Source organism: Lissotriton vulgaris, chromosome 2_1 (assembly GCF_964263255.1).
Source record: "Lissotriton vulgaris chromosome 2_1, aLisVul1.2, whole genome shotgun sequence".
In the NCBI taxonomy this organism is placed as follows: Eukaryota; Metazoa; Chordata; class Amphibia; order Caudata; family Salamandridae; genus Lissotriton; species Lissotriton vulgaris.
Window position 1 is genome coordinate 317896085 of NC_141687.1, and position 21329 is coordinate 317917413.

General features: G+C 51.3%; 1 protein-coding gene across 1 annotated transcript in view; it reads right to left on the reverse strand.

Moving 5' to 3' along the window:
* Nucleotides 1-223: 223 nt before the first annotated feature.
* TRPV1 (transient receptor potential cation channel subfamily V member 1) overlaps nucleotides 224-21329 on the reverse strand; it is a 340269-nt gene continuing 319163 nt past the window's right edge. Inside the window, exons 15-16 of the mRNA XM_086955019.1 lie at nucleotides 2377-2492; nucleotides 224-1150 (exon numbers count right to left, since the gene is read on the reverse strand). Of these exons, the coding sequence (XP_086811145.1) occupies nucleotides 993-1150; nucleotides 2377-2492 (274 nt within the window). The 3' untranslated portion in view covers nucleotides 224-992. The remainder of the gene's footprint in view (nucleotides 1151-2376; nucleotides 2493-21329) is intronic.

Consider the following 21329-nt stretch of genomic DNA (forward strand, 5'->3'; position numbering starts at 1 on the left):
TGCGCTAAAATTATCGCCGCTTTATCGGCCGAAAACGGCCGATAAAGCGGCGATAATGGGCTTGATAATATGCTCTGTGGAATTCCAATCGAAGCCCATGTTAGATGTCTTCACATCTAACATGTGCTTCGATTGGAATTCTATAGAGCATATTATCAAGCCCATTATCGCCGCTTTATCGGCCGTTTTCGGCCGATAAAGCGGCGATAATTTTAGCGCACAGGCTTGATAATATGCCCCAATGTTTTTTTAAAAAAAAATTGCTTAGAGAAATAAATCAGCCAATCACAAGCAGGGATTGTGAAAATGCATACACAAGCATCAGTGCACTCGGTCTCCCCCCTGAGCAAGGCATCATGATGAACTCTTTCAGAACAGGTGAAAAATGTGATGCTTCTAACTCTCCCTCCAGACACCATTACTGTTGTGACACTAATGTTCTGCTGCGTCAACATGTGAAAAGGGCTACCGTTGTTCAAATCTCCATGTTTGACTTGCATGGAAAAAATAAAAATTACAACATAACATATTTGTGTTGGTTCCGAAATGTGACATTGAACTGATGCCTTGTCAAACAAGATGGCATTATTCATGGTATGCAGGAAAAAATGCAGGCTGTCTATAAGACATGGACGTTCAATGTACAAGAACGACTGAACTTACAGGAACCCTACAACCAAACATCATGCCTTTGTCTGCTTGCCGCACAAGTTAGCGCCTGAACGGTTACAAAGCCACCTCTTGCTTTTATGACGAGGTCGCGGGCTCAACATGGTACAGCTAATTACGATGCTCTGACCTGCCAACATTGCAAGAAGAAACAAGGCCTGCAATCGTTAATTGATAAGCATTCACAAAGCAAAGTTTAGATGCACAACTCTCAGAATTCCAGATCTCTCGAGAATAAACCTAGGAGACAGTTAATAAGTTTGGGTCAGGCAGAAGATGGACTTGTTGCCTCGATCTTCAGATTGTTGACAAATGCAATATGTTTACACAGTCTTAGCAAGGTAGTCCTTCTCTGCTGTGTCGTCGTCTGGCTCTGGAGTTGATGTCACAGGGTTTACCTCGACTTCCTCCTGTAGTGTTTCTGCCTTTGCTCGGTTGTTTAAGTCTCTGACATACGGAACCAGATTTCGCCAACTTTTCCCTGCAATGTATATAGGGAAGGTGCTGTTAAGTATAACTGAGAAAGCATGGTGTGACCTTCTTCTGTATACTCTTTTTCTACAGTATGCACTTTGTCTCTCCCGCAGCGCATTAGCCATTCTCATGCAACCTCTTCTTTTCTCAACCTTAGGTTGCAGGCATACTGTTCAGCCAAGAGTACGAAGGGACAGACACTTTTTTCGTCCTGCCTCATCTATCATTAAATGCCTACTTTCCAGTAAATCCTATTCCTCCATTCCTGGATGCACCAAGACTTACTTTCATTTTGTGCTCTTGAAATTGTTTCAGACTTGACATCCCCCAATGTATTTTTCTAGAACAGCAAACATACACTGAACCATTTTTAGGCGTAGCCCAACAGATGTTAGCCTATGGATGCACTAACCTCCCTTGCACCCTAACATATGTTTTTAAATGAAGGATGATTGAGTGAACTGAAAAATGTATTGAAAGACATCCAGAACAAACCCTTTTGTACTGCAGCATTTTTTAACTCAGTCTAGTCAACATCTTAAAACGGGGGTGGTATTCACAAGATATTCTAAGCTAGTGGAGGCAGATTACACAACTTAAAAAAAATTACATTCACAGTCACAAGTGCTATATAAAATAATATAGAAATACTTCTTATTAAAAAATAATATCTAGTAATTGTTCAGTATTAAAACTCCACAATTTTCCAATAGTGTAATGCCAAACCATCTTCATGATTAATAATATAAATATACTTTATATATGTCTTTACGAAGTCCAACAGCAATTAGGAACTTTTGCCATCAGGTGTATCACCTAAAGCTTGGAATGTTTTACAGTAGCTCTTTTTCACATTTGGTCCCTTATATGCTAAAACCATTACAGTGCAAAATGTGAAATGTACAGTAGAATTGATAATGATGAGTCAGCATAGGAAGCTAGCATGTTGATGCAATGGCGGCCATCTTTGAGAGGTGACCTGTACCATACTGCTTCTGCCTTTAGATTTTTCCTTGTGCAGAGATAAGGGGAGGCTAGCTAGGCTTTATGTCAGGAGACTCCTTGGAACCACTTCTTGCTCTAACTGCAATCACACCAATACCACTACACCGAAAAGAAAAGAGAAACATTTTCATTTAATTTCAGGCACATATTGGCATTAACAAGAAAGAATGAAATAAATCTTTTCGAAAGGACAAGAAAACGAACCTAGATATGCCCCTCTATCCTCACCTCTGGAAGGGCGTACAGTGGCACTGAGGGTACGTTTGATCCCATCGCATTCCCCTGGGTCCTCATTGATTATCCCCAGGTTGGTGTTCCAGGTGGTCCAGTTTACTTCATCCACTCTGAAGGGAGAGGAAATAAGACCTCAACCAAACTGCGGTGCCAAGAAAAAGCTATGAAGATCATTAACATTTAAGTGATTAGGGCTCAATTTACTGAAGAGTTTTATAGACTTAAAACAGTCCTAATTCTGTGTTACAATGGGATTGCTATTGCTTAAGCCAGTGGTTCTCAAACTGAGGTCCTAGGACCACTGGGGTACCGAGGCGTACTCAGGGAGCCTGTGAGTGTATTATAAAATAAAAAAATATTAATACTAATACATTTAAAGTAATGAAGTATATACAAATGTAGAAGCAAAATTGGAAAAGTGAAAGCTTTGTCTATATTGGATCAAATTTCTTTTCAATATTTGAGCATTTGTTTGGTGTATGCTTGTTTTAGTATTTTTATGTATTGTTTTGACGTTCAAAGAATACAAGTTCCTTAGGCTAGGTAAGAAAAGGTCCCAGATTCCAGTAATGATTCAATGGGGGTCTACAGAAATTAAAAGGTTAGGTATCACTGGCTTAAGTCATTCTTACATCTTTTCACTTCTGCTTTCCACTCTTAAGATTAAACTATGGTTGCAAAGTATTTATCTTGTTACAGATAGTTTTAAGACTATGGGCCTTATTTAGAGTTTGGAGGAGCAGGCCATCGGTCTAAAAAGTGACTGCTGAGGTTGTATCCCAAATTCTGAACAAGTAGAATGTGAAGTGCACTGTATCTAGACCCAAGGAGGACAGAGTGTGTTTAATAATCCATATAAACTTTGAACACATTAGAAACGTGCCATCTCCTTATGCACCCATAGATTGCTGTGTCCATTCTTCGTCCTGCAAAGCAGATATTCATTCATCTGGCCACTGGACAATAGGCGATGTCTGGAGATGCACACAAAACCTCTTGCGTGCCTGGTCAGAATTTGATCTCCTTAGTCTTACTTTCATGGTGTCCCCTGACAAACCTTTATCTGCAATGTTGACCCCTGAGAACTGATCAATCAATCAATCAATGACACTTGTAAAGCGCACTACATACCCGCGAGGGTCTCAAGGCGCCAGGGGAGGGGGGGTTGTGCTGCTACTGATTGAAGAGCCAGGTCTTGAGGAGTCTTCTGAAGACCAGTAGGTATTGGGTCTGCCGTAGGTTGGTGGGGAGGGTGTTTCAGGTCTTGGCGGCGAGGTGGGAGAACGATCTGCCACCGGAGGTCGCTCTACGGATGCGGGGGACTGTGGCGAGGGCGAGGTCGGTGGAGCTGGCGGTTGGTGTGTAGAAGCTGAGTCGTCTGTTGAGGTATGCTGGTCCAGTGTTGTGGAGTGCCTTATGTGCGTGGGTGAGGAGCTTGAAGGTTATCCTCTTGTTAACAGGGAGCCAGTGCAGGTCTCTCAGGTGCGGTGTGATGTGGCTGCAGCGAGGGATGTCGAGGCTCAAACGTGCCGAGGCGTTCTAGATGCGTTGCAGCCGTCTCAGGAGCTTGACCGACGTTCCTGCGTAGAGCTCGTTTCCGTAGTCCAGCCAGCTGATGACGAGGGCCTGGGTGATCGTTCTTCTCATTTCGATGGGGATCTACTTGAAGATCCTGCGGAGCATTCGGAGGGTGTTGAAGCAGGATGAGGAGAGGGCGTTGACCTGCTTAGTCATGGAGAGGGTGGAGTCTAGGATGAGCCCTAGGTTGCGTGCGTGGTCGGTGGGTGTCGGGCTGTTCCCAGTGTTGTCGGCCACCAGGAGTCATCCCAAGTTAAAAGGGTGGGGCCGAGGATGAGGACCTCCATCTTGTCCGAGTTCAGCTTCAGTCGGCTGTTCCTCATCCATTCAGCGACGGCCTTCATTCCTGCTGTTGGGCGACGTGGGAGAGGGGTGCCATGTAGATGTTAAAAAGCATCGGGCTGAAGGAAGAGCCCTGGGGTACACGGTAGATGATCTCGGTGACATTGGAGTGGAAGGGGTGGAGGTGGATGCTCTGAGTTCTGCCGGAGAGGAAGGATGTGGTCCAGTCCAGGGCCTTCTCTTGGATCCCGGAGTCTGGTAGGCGTATTCTTAGTGTGCGGTGGCAGACCGTGTCGAAGGCGGCTGATAGGTCCAGGAGGATGAGAGCGGCTGTTTCTCTGTTGTCTAGCAGGGTCCTGATTTTTTTTTAAAGTAATTTTTATTGTAGACATACAGCGCTCAGACCAGGATTTACATAGTCATGTCATTTCTGCGACTCGTTATCATCAAACATTCTTCGTCATGATATACACAGCCTGTGAACTCACAACCCTGAGGTTGGGCGGCAGCAAATGGTCGATCTGAGTGTTTTCTGATTGCGACGTTTTGGATCAGTTGTTTTCTCATTAAAGTGTGCATGTCTACTTTTCTGTCCTAACTTAGCTAAACTATATAACCCCTCCCTTACCCCGTCCCTGAATAACTCCATTCCCCTCCCCTCCCCTCCCCCCTCCACCATCCGCTCATAGGGTCTTGTATTGGAATATCCTAGGATGTGACTTAAAACCTGCCAATGTCTAAGTTTGTGCTGCGCTTGGTAATACTTGGGTGCTATTCCCGTCTGCGTTGAGGGTCTCCTCTTCTTCCGTGAGCATGGTATCCCTAAGGGCCTGTACTAACGCCTCCCAGGCTGTCGCCAACTGTAACGCTCTAGGGTCTGGGTTTCTAGCTGGTATTTGTGCGAGCTGTCGCAAGCTGCCCATTTGAGGAATTCGTTGTACCATCTCCTGTGCGTTGGGCCTGTTTTCGCCTTCCACTGTCTGGTTATCTCCCTTTTGGCTATCATCAGTCCCATATCCACGAATTTACTGGAAGTTTTGTTTTTGGGCGTGTGAGGGAACCAATGCAGAAGGCAGGCCACCGAGTCGAAGTCGATGGTTCTTTCCGTCACCTCGTTCAGGGTCTCTCCTATGGCCTGCCAGTACTCCCGGAGGGCCGGGCAAGACCATAGCATATGTTCCAGCTCCGCCCTGTCCGTTGTACAGCGAGGGCACGCCGACTCAGCCACCCCAAAATATTTCCTAATTCTGGCTGGGGTCATGTAAGCCCTGTGCAGCACGTAGTAATGGATGAGCTGAAATCTCGCGTTCCTCGTGCTATTACGGGCTCGACGCACAAGCCGGGCCCAGGTCGTGTCAGGAATATCTTTTCCCAAATCAGTTTCCCATTTGGCCTTCAGGGTCGTGAGGGGCAATAGGTTTTCACGGAGCATTCTTGAGTACAGGCATGTCACCGCCTTAATCGTCCCCGCTGCCATCATAGCATATTGGCAAACCATAGACGTCTCGGGCTCCGTTAGGCCACTGCCCCAATGCGCCTGCATCGCCCCAACCACGCCGAGTGCAGGAGGAATCCTCCTCGTGTAGGTCAAAACGTTGTAGAAGGTCCTGATACGGGAGGAGCGTCCCATTCTCATAGAGGTCTCCCACAACCTGTACACCCGCTTCTTCTCATCGCTGCAGTTGCGACCAATCACCCCTGTGGGGTAGTGCCGTCAGCATGCCCAGGGGAATTTCTGGGGCATATGGATGCCTTATTCCCGCTCGTCGTTGGGGGCGATTCCAGGAAAGCCGGAATGTCCGCTGCTCAAGTGTCAGGTCGCGGTTAGCGATCTTCTGCTGTAAGGCTATATAAGCCAAGACGTGTCTCGGCGTGCCTCTAGTCTCCTCACCTTCCGTGCCTCGGTACACTCTCGCCACCTCTTGCGTGAATGTCTGCAGTTGGGCAGCCAGATAATAAAGCTCAAAGTCCGGTACCGCTAACCCACCCTCATCCTTGGGGCGGGTGAGCGTCGCCAGCGCTACTCTGCACCTGCCTGCCCCCCATAGGAATGAAGTCAGCTGGGATTTGAGTTGGCGGAAAAAGGAGCTGGGGATCCAGATCGGGAGTGTCCAAAAGTAATATAACAATCTCGGTAGAGCAACCATTTTTAACAGGGATATACGGCCAGCCACAGAGAGCGGGAGCGTAGCCCAAAAGGCCATGCTGCCCCTCAGAGCTGGCATGCGCCGACCCTCAAACATGTCCGCGGCCATGTGACATATATACACTCCTAAATATTTAAGACAAGTCGGTGCCCAGTTTAATGTGGGTCGATGGTCAGGACGACCGGTGTCCCTCTGTAGCGGAAATACACATGTTTTCGCCCAGTTGACCTCTAGGCCCGATACTACGCCAAATCGCCCCAGCAATCCTTCTGCTCCTTCAAGCGCTGTCGTATCATTTTCCAGAAATAACAGCAAGTCGTCGGTATACAGTGATATAAACTGCTGCCCGTCTCTGCTACCAATGCCCTCGAAATGTCTTCCCGTTCGGGCCTCGGCCGCTAATGGTTCAATCGCTAGTGCGAACAATAAGGGGGACAAGGAGCAGCCCTGGTGGGTGCCCCTCTCCACCGGGTATTGCTGCGAGACCAGAGGCCCTATCCGCACCCTTGCCACTGCCGCCGAGTATAGGACCCGCGTCCACTTAATCTACCCTTCTCCGAGTCCAAAGCGATCCATAACCTTATACACATAGTCCCACTCTAGGCTATCGAAGGCCTTTTCGATGTCTACGGATAAGACAAGGGGCGCCTGAGACACAGCCTGTGAACTCTCTAGCAGACGTGTTAGCCTCCTGATGTTAATCTTCGTGTTCCGGGCGGGATGAATCCATTCTGGTCTGCGTCTAGCTGCTAACATGGAGCTCAGTATCTTATAATCAGCGGTTAGCATGGAGAGTGGCCTGTATGATGCAGGGTTACCACTTTCCCTACCCGGCTTCAGGAGCGGTATCACTAGCGCCTCCCGCATTGATTGGGGCAGGTGGCCCATTGCCATGGCCTCCCTATATAGTGTCTGGAGTCTCGGCGCTAAGATGTCTAGATATTTACTGTAAAATTCAATGGGAAGCCCGTCTAACCCTGGCGTTTTATTGCGGGCCATTTTTTTGATCGCTACCCTGATCTCTCCCAGAGTGATGTCTCTCCCGAGATCTTTCGCCTGTTCCTCGTCTAGCTGGGGCAATTGGAGGCCATCCAGAAAAACCTCGGTCTCATTCTCTCGGTCCCCCTGTTCGCTTTTGTACAGGGCCTCATAATATCTTTGGAAGCCATCCAGTATCTCCGTTTGGGAGTAACAGGTGCGGCCCACTTCATCTTCTATAGCTAGTATAGGGAAACATTGCTTCATGGGGTTCGCCAACCACGCTAACAGTGTGCGGGCCTTGTCTCCCTCTACATGGGTTCCAAGCATGTACGCTCGGTGGTCAAAGGCACAAAGCCTTTCCACCTCCACCGCCACCGCCTCCCTAGCCGTGCAAACCTCCTCTTGGAGGTTGGGACGGCCAGGTCGCTTCTTCTCTGCTTCTCGCAACTTGGAGTCTGCCCTAGTGATATCTTCTAGCAACACCTTCCTCTCACCCACGTATTTTGTTATACATTGTCCCCTCACCACCACTTTGAATGCGTCCCATTCTATCGCCCTGGTGGCTGTCGTCCCCTCATTATCGGTGAAGTATTGGGTTATACCCTCCTCCAGTGCCGCATGGAATACTGGGTCCTCGAGGGTCTCTGGTCTTAGTTTCCAGGTCGGCACTCGAGGCACCTCGGTCGCCCAGGCCAAGTTAATGATCAGTGGGTTGTGGTCCGAGATCGTCCTCGAGAGGTACTCCGACCAAGTTACAGATGGTAACACACCCTGCGAGCACAATATCGCATCAAGCCGGACGTGTAGGTCATGCAGGCTGGAGAAATGGGAATAATCGCGAGTCGTTGGGTGGTGCGCCCTCCATACATCAGTCAGCCCCCATCCCTCCTGCCATTCCAATCTGCCCTTTGTGAGTCTGTGAACAGGGGAGTCCCTCAATGGTGGGTGGGACCTGTCTAGCTTCGTGTCCGCTATGGAATTGAAGTCTCCACCTATCAAGATCGGGCCCACCAGGAAGTGTGCCAATGTCCCCGACAACCCTGTTAGAAAGGCCAATCTACACAGGACCATGTCCTTCCCTCTCAGCCTGCCTTCCACCACTACGTATCTCCCCTCTGGATCCACTAGATGTTGTGTTGGTTGAAAAGGCGTCCATATCAGTGCTCCCCTAGCATATGCTGAGTAGGAAGTGGGAAAGACCTGACCCCTCCACCTCCTCTGAAGTGCCGCCCCCTCATGCTTCGTAAGATGAGTTTCTTGCAGCAGCGCAATGTGGACCCCCCTTTGAATTAAGTAGGCGTGTACCTTATGCCTCCGTTGCATCGTGTGGAGCCCCCGCACATTCCAGGTCATGCACTTCAATACACCTACATTAGCCATTGTCCCGGAAGTCAAATCCCTGTCGCACATCAAATTTCAGACCCTCACGGATGGTGTCTCCCGCCGCAACTCCACTGTGTATTTCGAACTTTCCATCGCCCAGATTTCCCTGGAACCACAATCGCCTAACGTGGAAAAAAACCACACAGTGTGCCCCCTCCTCCCCCTCAGAACAGGCCCCAATATTGGACTATCAGATCCCATCCAAACTAATGCAACTTCCCCCAAACAGTGTTGCTACAACACGGTCGTAACCATGGGTGCCTTAAGGGCTAGTGGAACGCGGCCAAGGCCAGAAGGGAGCCGCGCAAGCTCTCTTCCCGCACCCCCCCTTCATTCCCCATGATCAGCAGCAGGCTGGAAACCCAGTTCGCAATCCCCGATCGTCTCACTCTTTAGGTCATGAAGTCCTCATTGGCAATCCTGCCCACCGCCTGCCAGCTCCGAGTCAATTGTTCGGGATCGTCTCCGATGACTGTGGCGTCACTGACGGGCCCTTGGTCTTGTGCATTCCCGACAAATACGAGTCCGCGCCTGAGGCTGAGGTGTGCGTCTCAGTGTCCGTGTCCTGTTTGGATTGGAAGCCTCCGGATCTCGCCAACGTGTCCACGGCTTGAAGCGCGGCCTTCCGCTCCGCTTCCATTTGCGATGCCGATGGTTTCCTTGTGCCACGCCGCCTCTTGCGCAACCGTTGCGATTTCCATAGGCCCTTTTGCGCCCCTTTTCGTTCCTGTTCTCTTTCTTCTTGGGCCTTGGCTCCGTCAGTGCCCGCCTTATATGTGTCCCACCACTCCCATGCGTCCGCTGCCGTGCCAAAGAAGTGTGTCTTCTCGTCGCGCACCACCCTGAGTTTCGCCGGGAAGAACAAGGAGTATGGGATGCCCTCTGTCCGGAGCTCCTTTTTGAGCGATAGAAAGGAGGCCCGCAATCGCTGCGTATCGAAGGTGAAGTCAGGGTACAAGGTTACTCTGCTGTTCGCCATTTGAAACGGACCAGTGTCCCGGGCCCTCTGTAGTAGGAGGTCCCTGTCCTTATAGTGCAGTAATTTCACGATGATCGGTCTCGGGGGTAGGCCTGGTTTTGGCGGTCCGGAAGGAACCCGGTGCGCACGTTCTAGAGTGAAGAAGGGCGACAGGCCCTCCGGTGCCACCACAGTCTTGAGCCAGGTATCAAGGAACTCTACCATGTCCTCTCCTTCCTCCTTTTCCGGCACTCCTACGATACGGACGTTGCTTCGCCGACTCCTATTTTCAGCGTCCTCCGCTCGCCTTTCTAGGACCTGGATCTGATCGAGGGCATCCGTTAGTTTGCTTTCTAAAGTCTTATGTGCAGGAGCCAGGTCCTGTAGAGTGTCTTCAACCTCTTTGACCCTATCCTTGAGTTTGTCGTGGTCCGCTCTTAGGAGGCCTAGTCCCGAGACCACTTGTGCAATATCTTGTTGCAAAGTATCTTGTGTGGCAGCTATGGCTTCCAGGATGCGGTTCTGCAGCTGCTGTAGCTCAGAGGGTCCTGCAGGGTCACCTTCTGCCATATCTGAGGCCGCCGCTCCCTCAGTTTTCCCCTTCGGCTTCACCATGCTTCTTAGCCACCTTTTTCAGGTGCGTCTACGGCCCCCGATCACGAATCAGATCTTCTGTCGACCTCAGGACTTTGTCACTGGCGTTGGATCCTAGGTGTGGGACCTTCGTTTTCTCTGCCCCTCCCGTCTCTGGATCGTCTCTGGATTATTACCCAGCTCGCTGGACCGCTTCGGGTCTGTGGTTCGCTATAGAGCTCCGTGGGTCCCTCGGGCCAAGATCAGTGGAGCAGTCGCTCTTCTGGGCGTCTCGTCCTCAGCAATCCACACCACTCCTCTACTCTTCGCTGGTTGTAGGTCTGCATGTCGTTGGCCTTCGTCCTCCTACGTGACTCAGTAGCTCAAGTCACACCTCCATCTTGTCTAGTCTTTGTTCTCGGACTAGCCGGCTCGGTGGTCAGGCTATCCTTTCGACATTCGCCCGGGTTCGTCCCCGGGTCACCAATTCTTGTTCGGCGACGGTATCCGGATTCGGGGCTCCGGCCCTTTCAAGGGGAAAGGTGGATCCGTAGCCGGTCAATTTATATCACACCTCGGCCGCCATTTTAGGAGCGTCTTTGTTTCGTTTAGTTTTGAGACGGCTCGGTGCCCCAGCTTCAGATCTCTATCAATCAGCTCCGTTGGTGGATCTCCGTGTGCCCCTTGAGTTCGTCTGCCAGAGCCCCCGTTTTTCCGGGGTCGTCGTGGGTTTTTCAGCACCGATTTTCAGGATATTTGTGGGGATCGGGCGCGGAGCTGCGAGCTCACGCCGCCATTCCCTCCGGCGTCAAAGCCACGCCCCCATCTAGCAGGGTCCTGATGTCATCGGTGGCGGCAATGAGGGTGGTTTCGGTGCTGTGGTTGCTGCGGAACCTGGACTGGGACGGATCCAGGATGCTGTTCTTCTCGACGTAGCGGGTCAGTTGTTTGTTGACGATTTTCTCTGTGACCTTCACCGGAAACGGGAGCAGGGAGATGGGTCAGAAGTTCTTGAGGTCCTTGGGGTCTGCCTTGGGTTTCTTTAATAATGCGTTGGTCTCTGCGTGCTTCCAGATTTCCAGGAAGGTTGCTGTCTCGAAGGAGATGTTGATTACTTTCCGGAGATGGGGTGCGATGGCTGTGCTGGATTCGATGAAAATGTGGTGAGGGCATGGGTCTAATGGTGATCCGGAGTGGATGGTGTTCATGATCTCGCTGGTGTCCTCGTCGTTGATGCTGGTCCAGGAGAGCAGGTGGTTGTTGCAGGTGGTGGTCGTGGGGGTGGCAGTTTTCGTGGCGGTCGTGGCGTTGAAGTTGTCGTGGATGTCGGCAATCTTGCGGTGGAAGAAGGTGGCCAGCAAGTCGCACAGGTCTTGCGTAGGCGGGATGCTGTTGGTATTGGAGATGGGGTTGGAGAGTTCCTTCACGATGGGGAAGAGCTCTTTGCTGTTGTGTGCGCTGTTATCTAGGAGTTCTTTGAATGAGGCCCTCTTGGCGGATCTGAGGAGGTGATGGTGTCTGCGGGTGGCGTTATTGTGGGCTGCGTAGCTGTCCGGTGTTCGTTCTCAGAGTCAGTTCTTCTCCAGTTTTCGGAATGTTCGTTTGGAGGTCTGGAGGTCTTCGGTGAACCAGGTGGCTTTCTTTCTGGTGTGGCTCTTGGGGGGTGTCTTGTGCGGGGCGAGGGTGTTGGCGCAGTCGTCGATCCGTTGTCTGATGTTGCGGGCGGCGGTGTCGGTGGAGTAGGCGGGTAGGCTCTGGGCAAGGCTGGTGGTTAGATGGTCTTCAGTGACTTTGCTCCAGCAGCGTCGAGGCATCTGTTGGGTGCGGTGGTGCGTGGTGGGCTTCCTGAAGGTGAAGTGGATGCAGTGGTGGTTGGTCCAGTGGGGTTAGGTGGGGTGGTTGAAGGAGACGGGGCTTGCGGTGAAGATGGGTTCGAGCATGTGGCCGGCGGAGTGGGTGGGTGATGTCACGAGCTGCCTGAGTCCGAGGTTGGCTACGTTGTCGATCAGGGTGGTGGAGTTAGTGTCGTTGTTGTTCTTGAGGTGGATTTCAGGTCGCCGAGGAGGACGTAGTCCGTGGAATCAAGGGCGTGTGTGCTGATGAAGTTGGCAATGGAGTCGCTGAACTGTGGTCGAGGTCAGGGTGGTCTGTAGACAAGGGTTCTTCTGAGGGTGGTGTTGGGGTCGGTGTGGCTCTGGAAGTGTATGTGTTTGGCGGTGCTGAGGGCGTCGCCGGTGTTGGTCGAGACTCTGAGGATTCCTCATCCTCCTCCATTGGTACAGCCGAGGCGGGTGATCTTGTAGCCTTCCGGGATGGCTATGGCGATGTCAGGTGCTGAGCAGGTCTCCGTCAGGAAGGCGACGTCTGGGGAGGTAGAGTTGAGTAGGTCCCAGAGTTTGACGGCATGTTTGCGGGCGGAGCGGGTGTTGAGGAGGGTGCATCGGAGATGGTTGGGTTCTGTGGTTGGTGGTTTGGCGGGCCAGATGCTGGTGAAGCTGCAGTTCCGGCAGGTGAAGGGTCCTTGGGTGCGCTTCGGGGTGGCCCGGTAGCAATTGTGTTCTCATCCGGGGTTGAGTACATGGAGGGTGCTGGCATCGTAGCGGAGTCGGGCAATGTGGTGTTTGCGGGGACCAGGGGTTTCGGTGCTGGGCGCGGTCTGGGCGCAGACGGGCTTGCCTTAGGCGTGCCTTCGGCGCACCAGCGGCGCGGCAGCCATAAGAAGGGGATGTGGGAGGGAGGAGCAGCTGGAGGAGCAGCTGGGAGGGGGGAGTGGATTAATGGGAGCGGGGGGGCAGGGCAGCAGGGGACGGCGCAGCGGGAAGCGGGTCCAGGGACAGAGGTAAAACAGGCACAGAGGGACAGAAGGAGAGCTAATACAAATAAAGCAAACAATACTCAACACCAGGGGCACAAAGAACAGGCACAATAAAGCGGGGGACGCAGCAGCGGGACGGGGACAGAGGCGCAGTCCGGTGGTGCTATGCAGCGTGGGGAGCGACCTGCCTGGAGGTAGGGTCAAGGGTTGCTCCCTTCACCGCGCAGCGGCTGCCATAAGAAGGGGAGGTGGGAGGGAGGAGCAGCTGGGAGGGGGGAGCGGACTAATGGGAGCGGGGGCGGGGCCACAGGGGACAGCGAGGCGGGAAGTGGGACCGGGGACAGAGGCAAAACAGTCACAGAGGGACGAAAGGAGAGCAAAAACAAATAAAGCAAACAATACTCAACACCAGGGGCACAAAGAGCAGGCACAATAAGCGGGCACAAGCGTAAAGCAAGCGCGGCAAAAAAAGTCAGAAAAGCAAACCTAAGGCCTACCACTGGCCACCAGGGATGAGGCGCAAGTGGCAGCCTGTGGGTGGAGGCGGGCCTCGAGCTCGGTATCAGCAGGGCTGGTGCACGGGCTCAGTCTGGTGGGGCTATGCGGCGTGGGGAGCAACCTGCCTGGAGGCAGGGTCAAGGGATTTTTTACCCCCTGAGAACTGATTAGATTTGGAGGTAGCAACCAATTCATATATCCTGAAGGTGCCAAAGAATGTAAGTGAATGAGCCAGCCTACAGAGAAAGGTTACATGTTGTGAAAAACATATGATTGGCAGTTTACCTATGATATCTGACAGACTTGATGCATTTAATGGACTCCTAGAACCTTGCATAGCCAGTACAATGCACTCTCATTCTTTTATCACTTTCCGGACACTAAAATCCTTTGTAAGGTCTGTCATACTTATGAGGCCAGCAAGGAAAGCAATAGCCGACATCTACTTCCTAATCAGCCTAACAGATTTGCCACATTCCTTCTGCTTTACCATGAACTTTAATACCCCTCCTGCAGCACTGAACTGTTCCATCCTGCTGCGTGAGTTAAAAGTTGCATCATATAGCTGCCACTCCACTTCATACGAAGCTTAGTCCTTAGGGCAAGAGATGCAGCAAGCAAGTGCTCTCACTCTGCCAACGAGACAAGGAATTGGCTAGTGTGTTCTTTATCACCCGTACATGCTTGCTTTTAAAATACACATTGGAAACCAGATATCTATGGATTGATGCTTTCAGTAGACCAAGAACAAAGGTGCACTCTGCACGTTATTGATGTCACCACTATGGAATTGCTGTCCAACCCAAAAAACTTTCCAAAGCAGTCCCCAGTTGTAGGGTCTATGAAACTAGTAATTTTGTCCTTAGTCACGAGCCAAAGTACAAGGAGGCAGTCCTGCCAAGCCTGCAAATACACCTGCCTCCGGACCTGCACCACACCCGACAAGCCGAGCACCAGCAGCAACCACCTCAAGTGCATCCTGCTCAACACCCGCTCAGTCCACAGACACGCTGTCGAACTCTGGCACCTCCTCGATACAACATCTCCAGACGTCGCCTTCCTCACAGAAACCTGGATGAATGCCTCCTTAGCGCCTGACATAGCCATAGCCATCCCGGACGGATACAAGATCACCCGGAAGGACCGCGCCAACCAGACTGGAGGAGGCATGAACATCGTCCACAGGAACACCAACCGCATCACGATCAACTCCGACGACACCCTCACCACCACCGAACACCTCCACTTCCAGATACACGCCGACCCCAAAACCACCCTCAGAGGCACCTTCATCTACAGACCCCCGGGACCACGCACCCGATTCAGCGAAGACATCGCCGACTTCATCAGCCCGCACGCCCTCCCCTCCACTGACTACATCCTCCTAGGGGACCTCAACTTCTAGCTGGAGAACAACAAAGACAGCAACACCACCACCCTGCTGGACAACCTCGCTAACCTCGGACTCAAGCAACTGGTGAACACCTCCACCCACTAAGCCAGCCACACGCTTGACCCCGTCTTCTCCTCCAGCAAGCACATCTCCTTTAGCCACTCCACAGGACTCCATTGGACTTACCACAGCTGCATCCACTTCAGCTTCAGAAGAACCACGACCCACCACCACCCGCAACAGATTCCTCGCAGGAGCTGGAGCATGACACCGCCGAACAGCTCACGACCTCCCTCCGCCAGAACCCTCCCGCCAGCACAACGGACCCCAACGAAGCAGCCAGAAAGCTCACACAGTGGCTCACCAACTGCGCAGATGACCTCACACCACTGAAGAACCCTCCCAGCAGACCTGGCATCAAGAAAGTCCCCTGGTTCACCGACGAACTCAAGATCTCCAAGAAAAACTGCTGCACCCTAGAGAAAGCCTGGCGCCACGACCAGACCACGGACAACATGAAGGCCCTCAAGCACGCCACCCGCAAACACCACCAGCTCATCCGCACCACCAAGAAGACAGCATTCAAAGAATGACTGGACATCAATGCCCACAACAGCAAGGAACTCTTCAGCATCGTCAAAGAGCTCTCAAACCCAAGCGTGGGAAACAACGACATCACTCCCTCGCAAGACCTCCGCGACTCACTCGCCTTGTTCTTCTACCGCAGATCGCCGATATACACAACAGCTTCGGCGCACCAACCACGCACCCAACCACCGAACCAACGCCCCCCACAGCCACCCTCTGCGCCTGGACCCCGGTCAGCCCCGAAGACACCACCCGCACGATGAACACCATCCACTCCGGATCGCCAACTGATCCCTGCCCCCACCACGTCTTCAACAAGGCCAACTCCATCATCGCACCCCAGCTCTGGGACATCATCAACAATTCAACACCTCCTTCAACACCGCCACCTTCCCGGAGATCTGGAAGCACGCCGAACTCAGCGACCTCCTGAAGAAACCAACAGCGGACCCCATCGACCTCAAGAACTACCGCCCCATCTCGCTCCTCCCTTTTCCTGCCAAAGTCATCGAGAAGACTGTCAACAGACAGCTCGCCGCCATCCTCGAGACGAACGGATCCCTCGACCCCTTGCAATCCGGCTTCCGAGCAAACCACAGCACCGAGACCGCCCTCATCGCTGCCACTGATGACATCAGATCCCTGCTCGACAATGGGGAAACAGCGGCCCTCATCCTCCTGGACCTCTCCGCAGCATTCGACACTGTCTGCCACCGCACCCTAGTACAGCGCCTCAGCAACATCGGAATCCAAGAGAAGGCACTGGAGTGGATCATCTCGTTCCTCGCCGGAAGAAGCCAGAGAGTCCGCCTACCCCCTTTCAGATCCGAGGCCACCGAAGTCATATGCGGCGTGCCACAGGGATCATCTCTCAGCCCAACCCTGTTCAACGTCTACATGAGCCCTCTCGCACCCATCACACGCATACACGACCTCAACATCATCTCCTACTCCGACACCCAGCTAATCCTCTCCCTCACCAACGACCCCGCCACCGCCAGAACCAGCCTACACGAAGGGATGAAAGACGTCGCCGAATAGATGAGGAACAGCCGCCTGAAACTGAACTCAGACAAGACGGAGATCCTCATCCTGGGATCATCACCCTCCGCCTGGGACAACTCCTGGTAGCCCCCTGCCTTGGGCACCACTCCCAAACCAACTGACCACGCACGCAACCTGGGTTTCATCCTGGACTCCTCCCTCTCGATGACCAGACAAGTCAACGCCGTCTCTTCATCATGCTTCAACACCCTGCGCATGCTCCGTAAGATCTTCAGATGGATCCCCACCGAAACCAGGAAGACGATCACCAGGGCACTCGTCACCAGCCAACTGGACTACGGAAACACCCTCTACACAGGAACCACAGCCAAACTTCAGAAAAGACTCCAGCGCATTCAGAACGCTCCCGCACGACTCGTCCTGGACATCCCCCGACACAGCCACATCTCCAGCCACCTGAGAGATCTGCACTGGCTCCCCGTCAGCAAGGGGATCACGTTCAGGCCCCTCACCCACGCACACAAGGCCCTCCACAACCGTGGCCCCAAGTACCTCAACAACCACCTGACCTTCTACGCGCCCACCCGCCAGCTACGATCAACTTGCCTCGCCCTTGCCGCCGTACCACGCATCCGCAGAGCCACCGCCGGGGGAAGATCCTTCTCTTACTTGGCAGCCAAGACATGGAACTCCCTCCAGATCCACCTTTGACTGACCCAGGATCATCTCTCCTTCAGGAAGCTCCTCAAGACCTGGCTCTTCGAGCAGTAGCGGATCCCTCCCCCCCCCCAGCGCCTTGAGACCCTTCCGGGTGAGAAGCGCGCTATACAAATGTCCATGATTGATTGATTGATGGGTGGAGGGAGGTTGTCGGATGCTGGGCGATCTGTATGCGAGACAGCAGTTTCTAACCAGAGAGGAAGCAGAATCTGTGTTTGACTTAGGCAGAGGTCAGTGCCTCCTGTAAGCAACCATCTCGGCGGTGGCATTTGAGATATGGCTGATGTTCCCGGAAGCACCGCCTATAACCGCCACCCTTCAGGGCCTTGTGAACTTGGCCGGAGGCCATAGACTGGTATCTCATATTTATAGGGCATTCAGAGAATATCTTGAGGCATGCCTGCTTCCGATCGAAACCAAGTGGGATGCAGTATTAGAAGAGCCCCTAACAGACTCCGAATGGAAAAGGGTGCACAAAGGAGTTAAACAGATCAGCTCCAATATTAGATTTAAACTTACAATTTATTATTGTTCATCAAACCTATTTCACTCCACTAGTGCTTCATAAAATATATCTGGATCGTTCTGCCTGCTGCCCCAAGTACAGATATAGTGAAGCCCCATTCATACACATGTTATGGGAATGCCCGAAGCTGTAACCCTTTTGGGCTCAAGTAACGGGATGGACGCTACCCGAGTGAATTGGGGAGATACTTTTGGAAATTCCTCCCCAGCCCCAAGGGGAAGCAGCTTACTCGTAGATTTCTCCAACTGGAACTAGTGCTGGCTAAGAGAAAGATAGCGATTAACTGGATGGGCTCCCAACCTACCAAGGTGGGAAACTGGCCAAGGATCTAAGTGAATGGGTGACAGCAGAACTAATCCGAATGAAGAGACTCATGAGAGAGGAAAAGTTAGAAGAGGATGCCAGAGACTGGTATATGTTGATTTCAGAGTCCCCATGGGGGAGGCACCTACCACACAAGTTGAATCTGGAGTGGAGGTACAGCACAAAGACACTCTCAAATTGAAAACAAGGTTATAACCCTGATGTTAGAAGTAGTCAGATGAAGTGGTACATGGCAGAGGCAGTGAATCTACAAGTGTGTGACCCGGAAGAGGAGGGAGTGGTTAGTTTGTAGAGTTTTATTGTTATGGTTTGCGTATTGGACGCTACCCGAGTAAATTGGGGAGATACTTTTGGACCTTCCTCCCCAGCCCCAAGGGGAAGCAGCTTACTCGTAGATTTCTCCAACTGGAACTAGTGATGGCTTAGAGAAGGATAGCGATTAACTGGATGGGCTCCAACCTACCAATAAGGGAAACTGGCCAAGGATCTAAGTGAATGGGCGACAGCAGAACTAATCCGAATGAAGAGACTCAGGAGAGAGGAAAAGTTAGAAGAGGATGCCAGAGACTGGTATATGTTGATTTCAGAGGTCCCCATGGGGGAGGCACCCACCACACAAGTTGAATCTGGAGTGGAGGTACAGCACAAAGACACTCTCAAATTGAAAACAAGGTTATAACCCTGATGTTAGAAGTAGTCATATGAAGTGGTACATGGCAGAGGCAGTGAATCTACAAGTGTGTGACCCGGAAGAGGAGGGAGTGGTTAGTTTGTAGAGTTTTATTGTTATGGTTTGCGTATTGGGAATCCTCTATCCAAACTAAAAGTACTGCAATGAGTATATACTCTTTCCTAGAAAGGAAGGTATCCGTTCTTTTACATTTATTTTTTCTAAGTACGATGATTTGATAAATGTGAAAACTGCTGAGACTATATTGCATTGTTATTCTGAAAGATTACACTATACAGGTGTCCTGACGGGTTTTTTGGCTCTATTTCGGAGTGATGAAGACTTTAAGCTTGCTCACACCTATGGTCTGTATTCTTACCTTGTGTTGGCCCTTTTAAGCCTTTTTCCAGACCTAGAAGAGGATAGCTGCTTTATATGATGATAGATCCCTTATTCTTGACTCTAATCCATCTATTGCCTATTGGCTTTCACATAATTATGTGTCCTTTCATTATCCTGCCTATAGTAGAGGGTGGATCCTGTGGTCCTGACTTTATATTACACATTGGTATGGTTTGTGTAGGTACTCTGACAGAGCTAAGTGTTATTTCATCCTTCCCAGGCCTACAAGGCCCAGAACTAGAGAGACTCCATTTTGCTTTCTGTCCCTGCAGAGCTGAGATGCTTGAAGGGGAAAGGTAATATTTTGGTTTTGAGCTGTTGTTCGTCCTAAGCGAACCGGAGAGAACCGGCCAGAGCTGAATCTAATCAAGAAGTGTCCCTGGGCTCAGGTCTCTAGACGAAACAAGCAGCTGATCACTGTGGGAGCGTCTAGAGCAAGGTGCCCGGTGCATGGACCTGGTGGGAGGAGGCTACAGGCTGGAGCTTTCCACTAGAGGAGAGGATTCCATATTAGCGAATTGCAGCAGAGGAGGAGTGGTCAGTTTGGTTCTTGAAGAGTGGAGAGTAGCATGTTTGCTGGAGCTGCAGAGTACAGTTCAGTTCTATTGGTTTTCTGGAATGGAGAAAGAAGGCAGATGATTGCTGAAGCTGGAGAGAGCAGTCATATGAACAAAGCTGGAACTATCAGCTGGGGCTGCCAGTTTATGAGAATGCATTAAAGCAGATGGAGGAGTTGAGGCTGTCAGCTGAAGCAGTTGAGCCAGAGGCATGAAGCTGTGGTGACGGAGGGAGAGACAGAGAGCCCTGATCCTACCAGAGAGAGAGAGAAACATTCCTTCTAATAGGTGAGGTAGTCTAAACTAGTTTGCTTTACACTTACACCTTAATCTTGTCTTTATTCCCTAGGCTATTGTATGTCTAATCCCTTTTCTTTCAGCGGTGTGTTACAGTTCCTGTTAGTTACAGAGACCCCGCAGATAACATTGTCCCTGTTATATGTCTAATCCCTTTTCTTTCAGCGGTGTGTTAAAGTTCCTGTTAGTTACAGAGACCTCGCAGATCTGTGTATATGTTTATTTCCATTTTATTGTTATTGTAATAAAGATACCCCAGTTCTTAGTGAACTAGTGTGCATGTGTTGTTCTCATGATAGAGAGCGTTTAAATCAGGGAATAACTTTTGCATACAGTGTGTGTCTCTTGTTCTTAAAGCACAGGTAACCTTTCCTTCTAGTCAGGTGTTACAGCCAGAACAGATGCTGCCCCTGATCAGGTAAGTAGCCACTGAATAATTAGGGAGAGAGAGGAGCCCTTGGGCTAACGGAACATTCAGACACTAAGTGATTCGGCCATCCCATAATATTATTGTAGTAGCGAACCTTTAGTGAATAGTGAGAGAGACTTCCCAACATAGAGATAGAGAGAGCTGAAGGTATTCATAGGAAAGTGATCGTCGTTGTGTAGCGGCGTTAGTGAGAGCACTGATTGTGGTCAGTGTGTATACCCACAAGATTGTGGCTTGAGAGAGCACCGGGGGGATACGGTGTGTAATGAGATCGCCTTTAGGGAAAGCGGCGTTAAAGAGAGCATCAGGTGGAAGCCTGATGTGTAGGTCCGCCGGATTGTGGACCGGATTGTGAGGAAGAGAGCACTAGGGCTGCAGCCTAGTGTGTAGACACGCCGGATTGCGTGTCGAGTGAGCACTGATGGTGATCAGTGTGTAATGGTAAATAATCAGAACTGCCCCAGGGTAGATTAGTCTGGACCCATGTGGTCGCGAGACTATGAGGTATGAGTGTGGTGTAGGGCATGGACGTCCTTAGTAATCAGTGAGTATTCCTAGTAATCCCTATAGATTTAGTGGTGTTTCTGATGATATGAGCTTGTATATTGCGAGTTCCCCATCCTCAGGTAGGTACCCAGGTGCCTGGATAGATGGGTCCTGAGGAGGGAGGTGGTTACGTTTTGGCCAGGTTGGTGTTGCTCTGGTGAGCTGGTTCTATCTGGTCTGAGAATCTGGTCATAACATCTGGCGTCACGAAAATGTTTACGTAGCCTGTGTGCGCTGTATTGTTTTTGGTTGGCACTCGGCACGAAAATTGGCC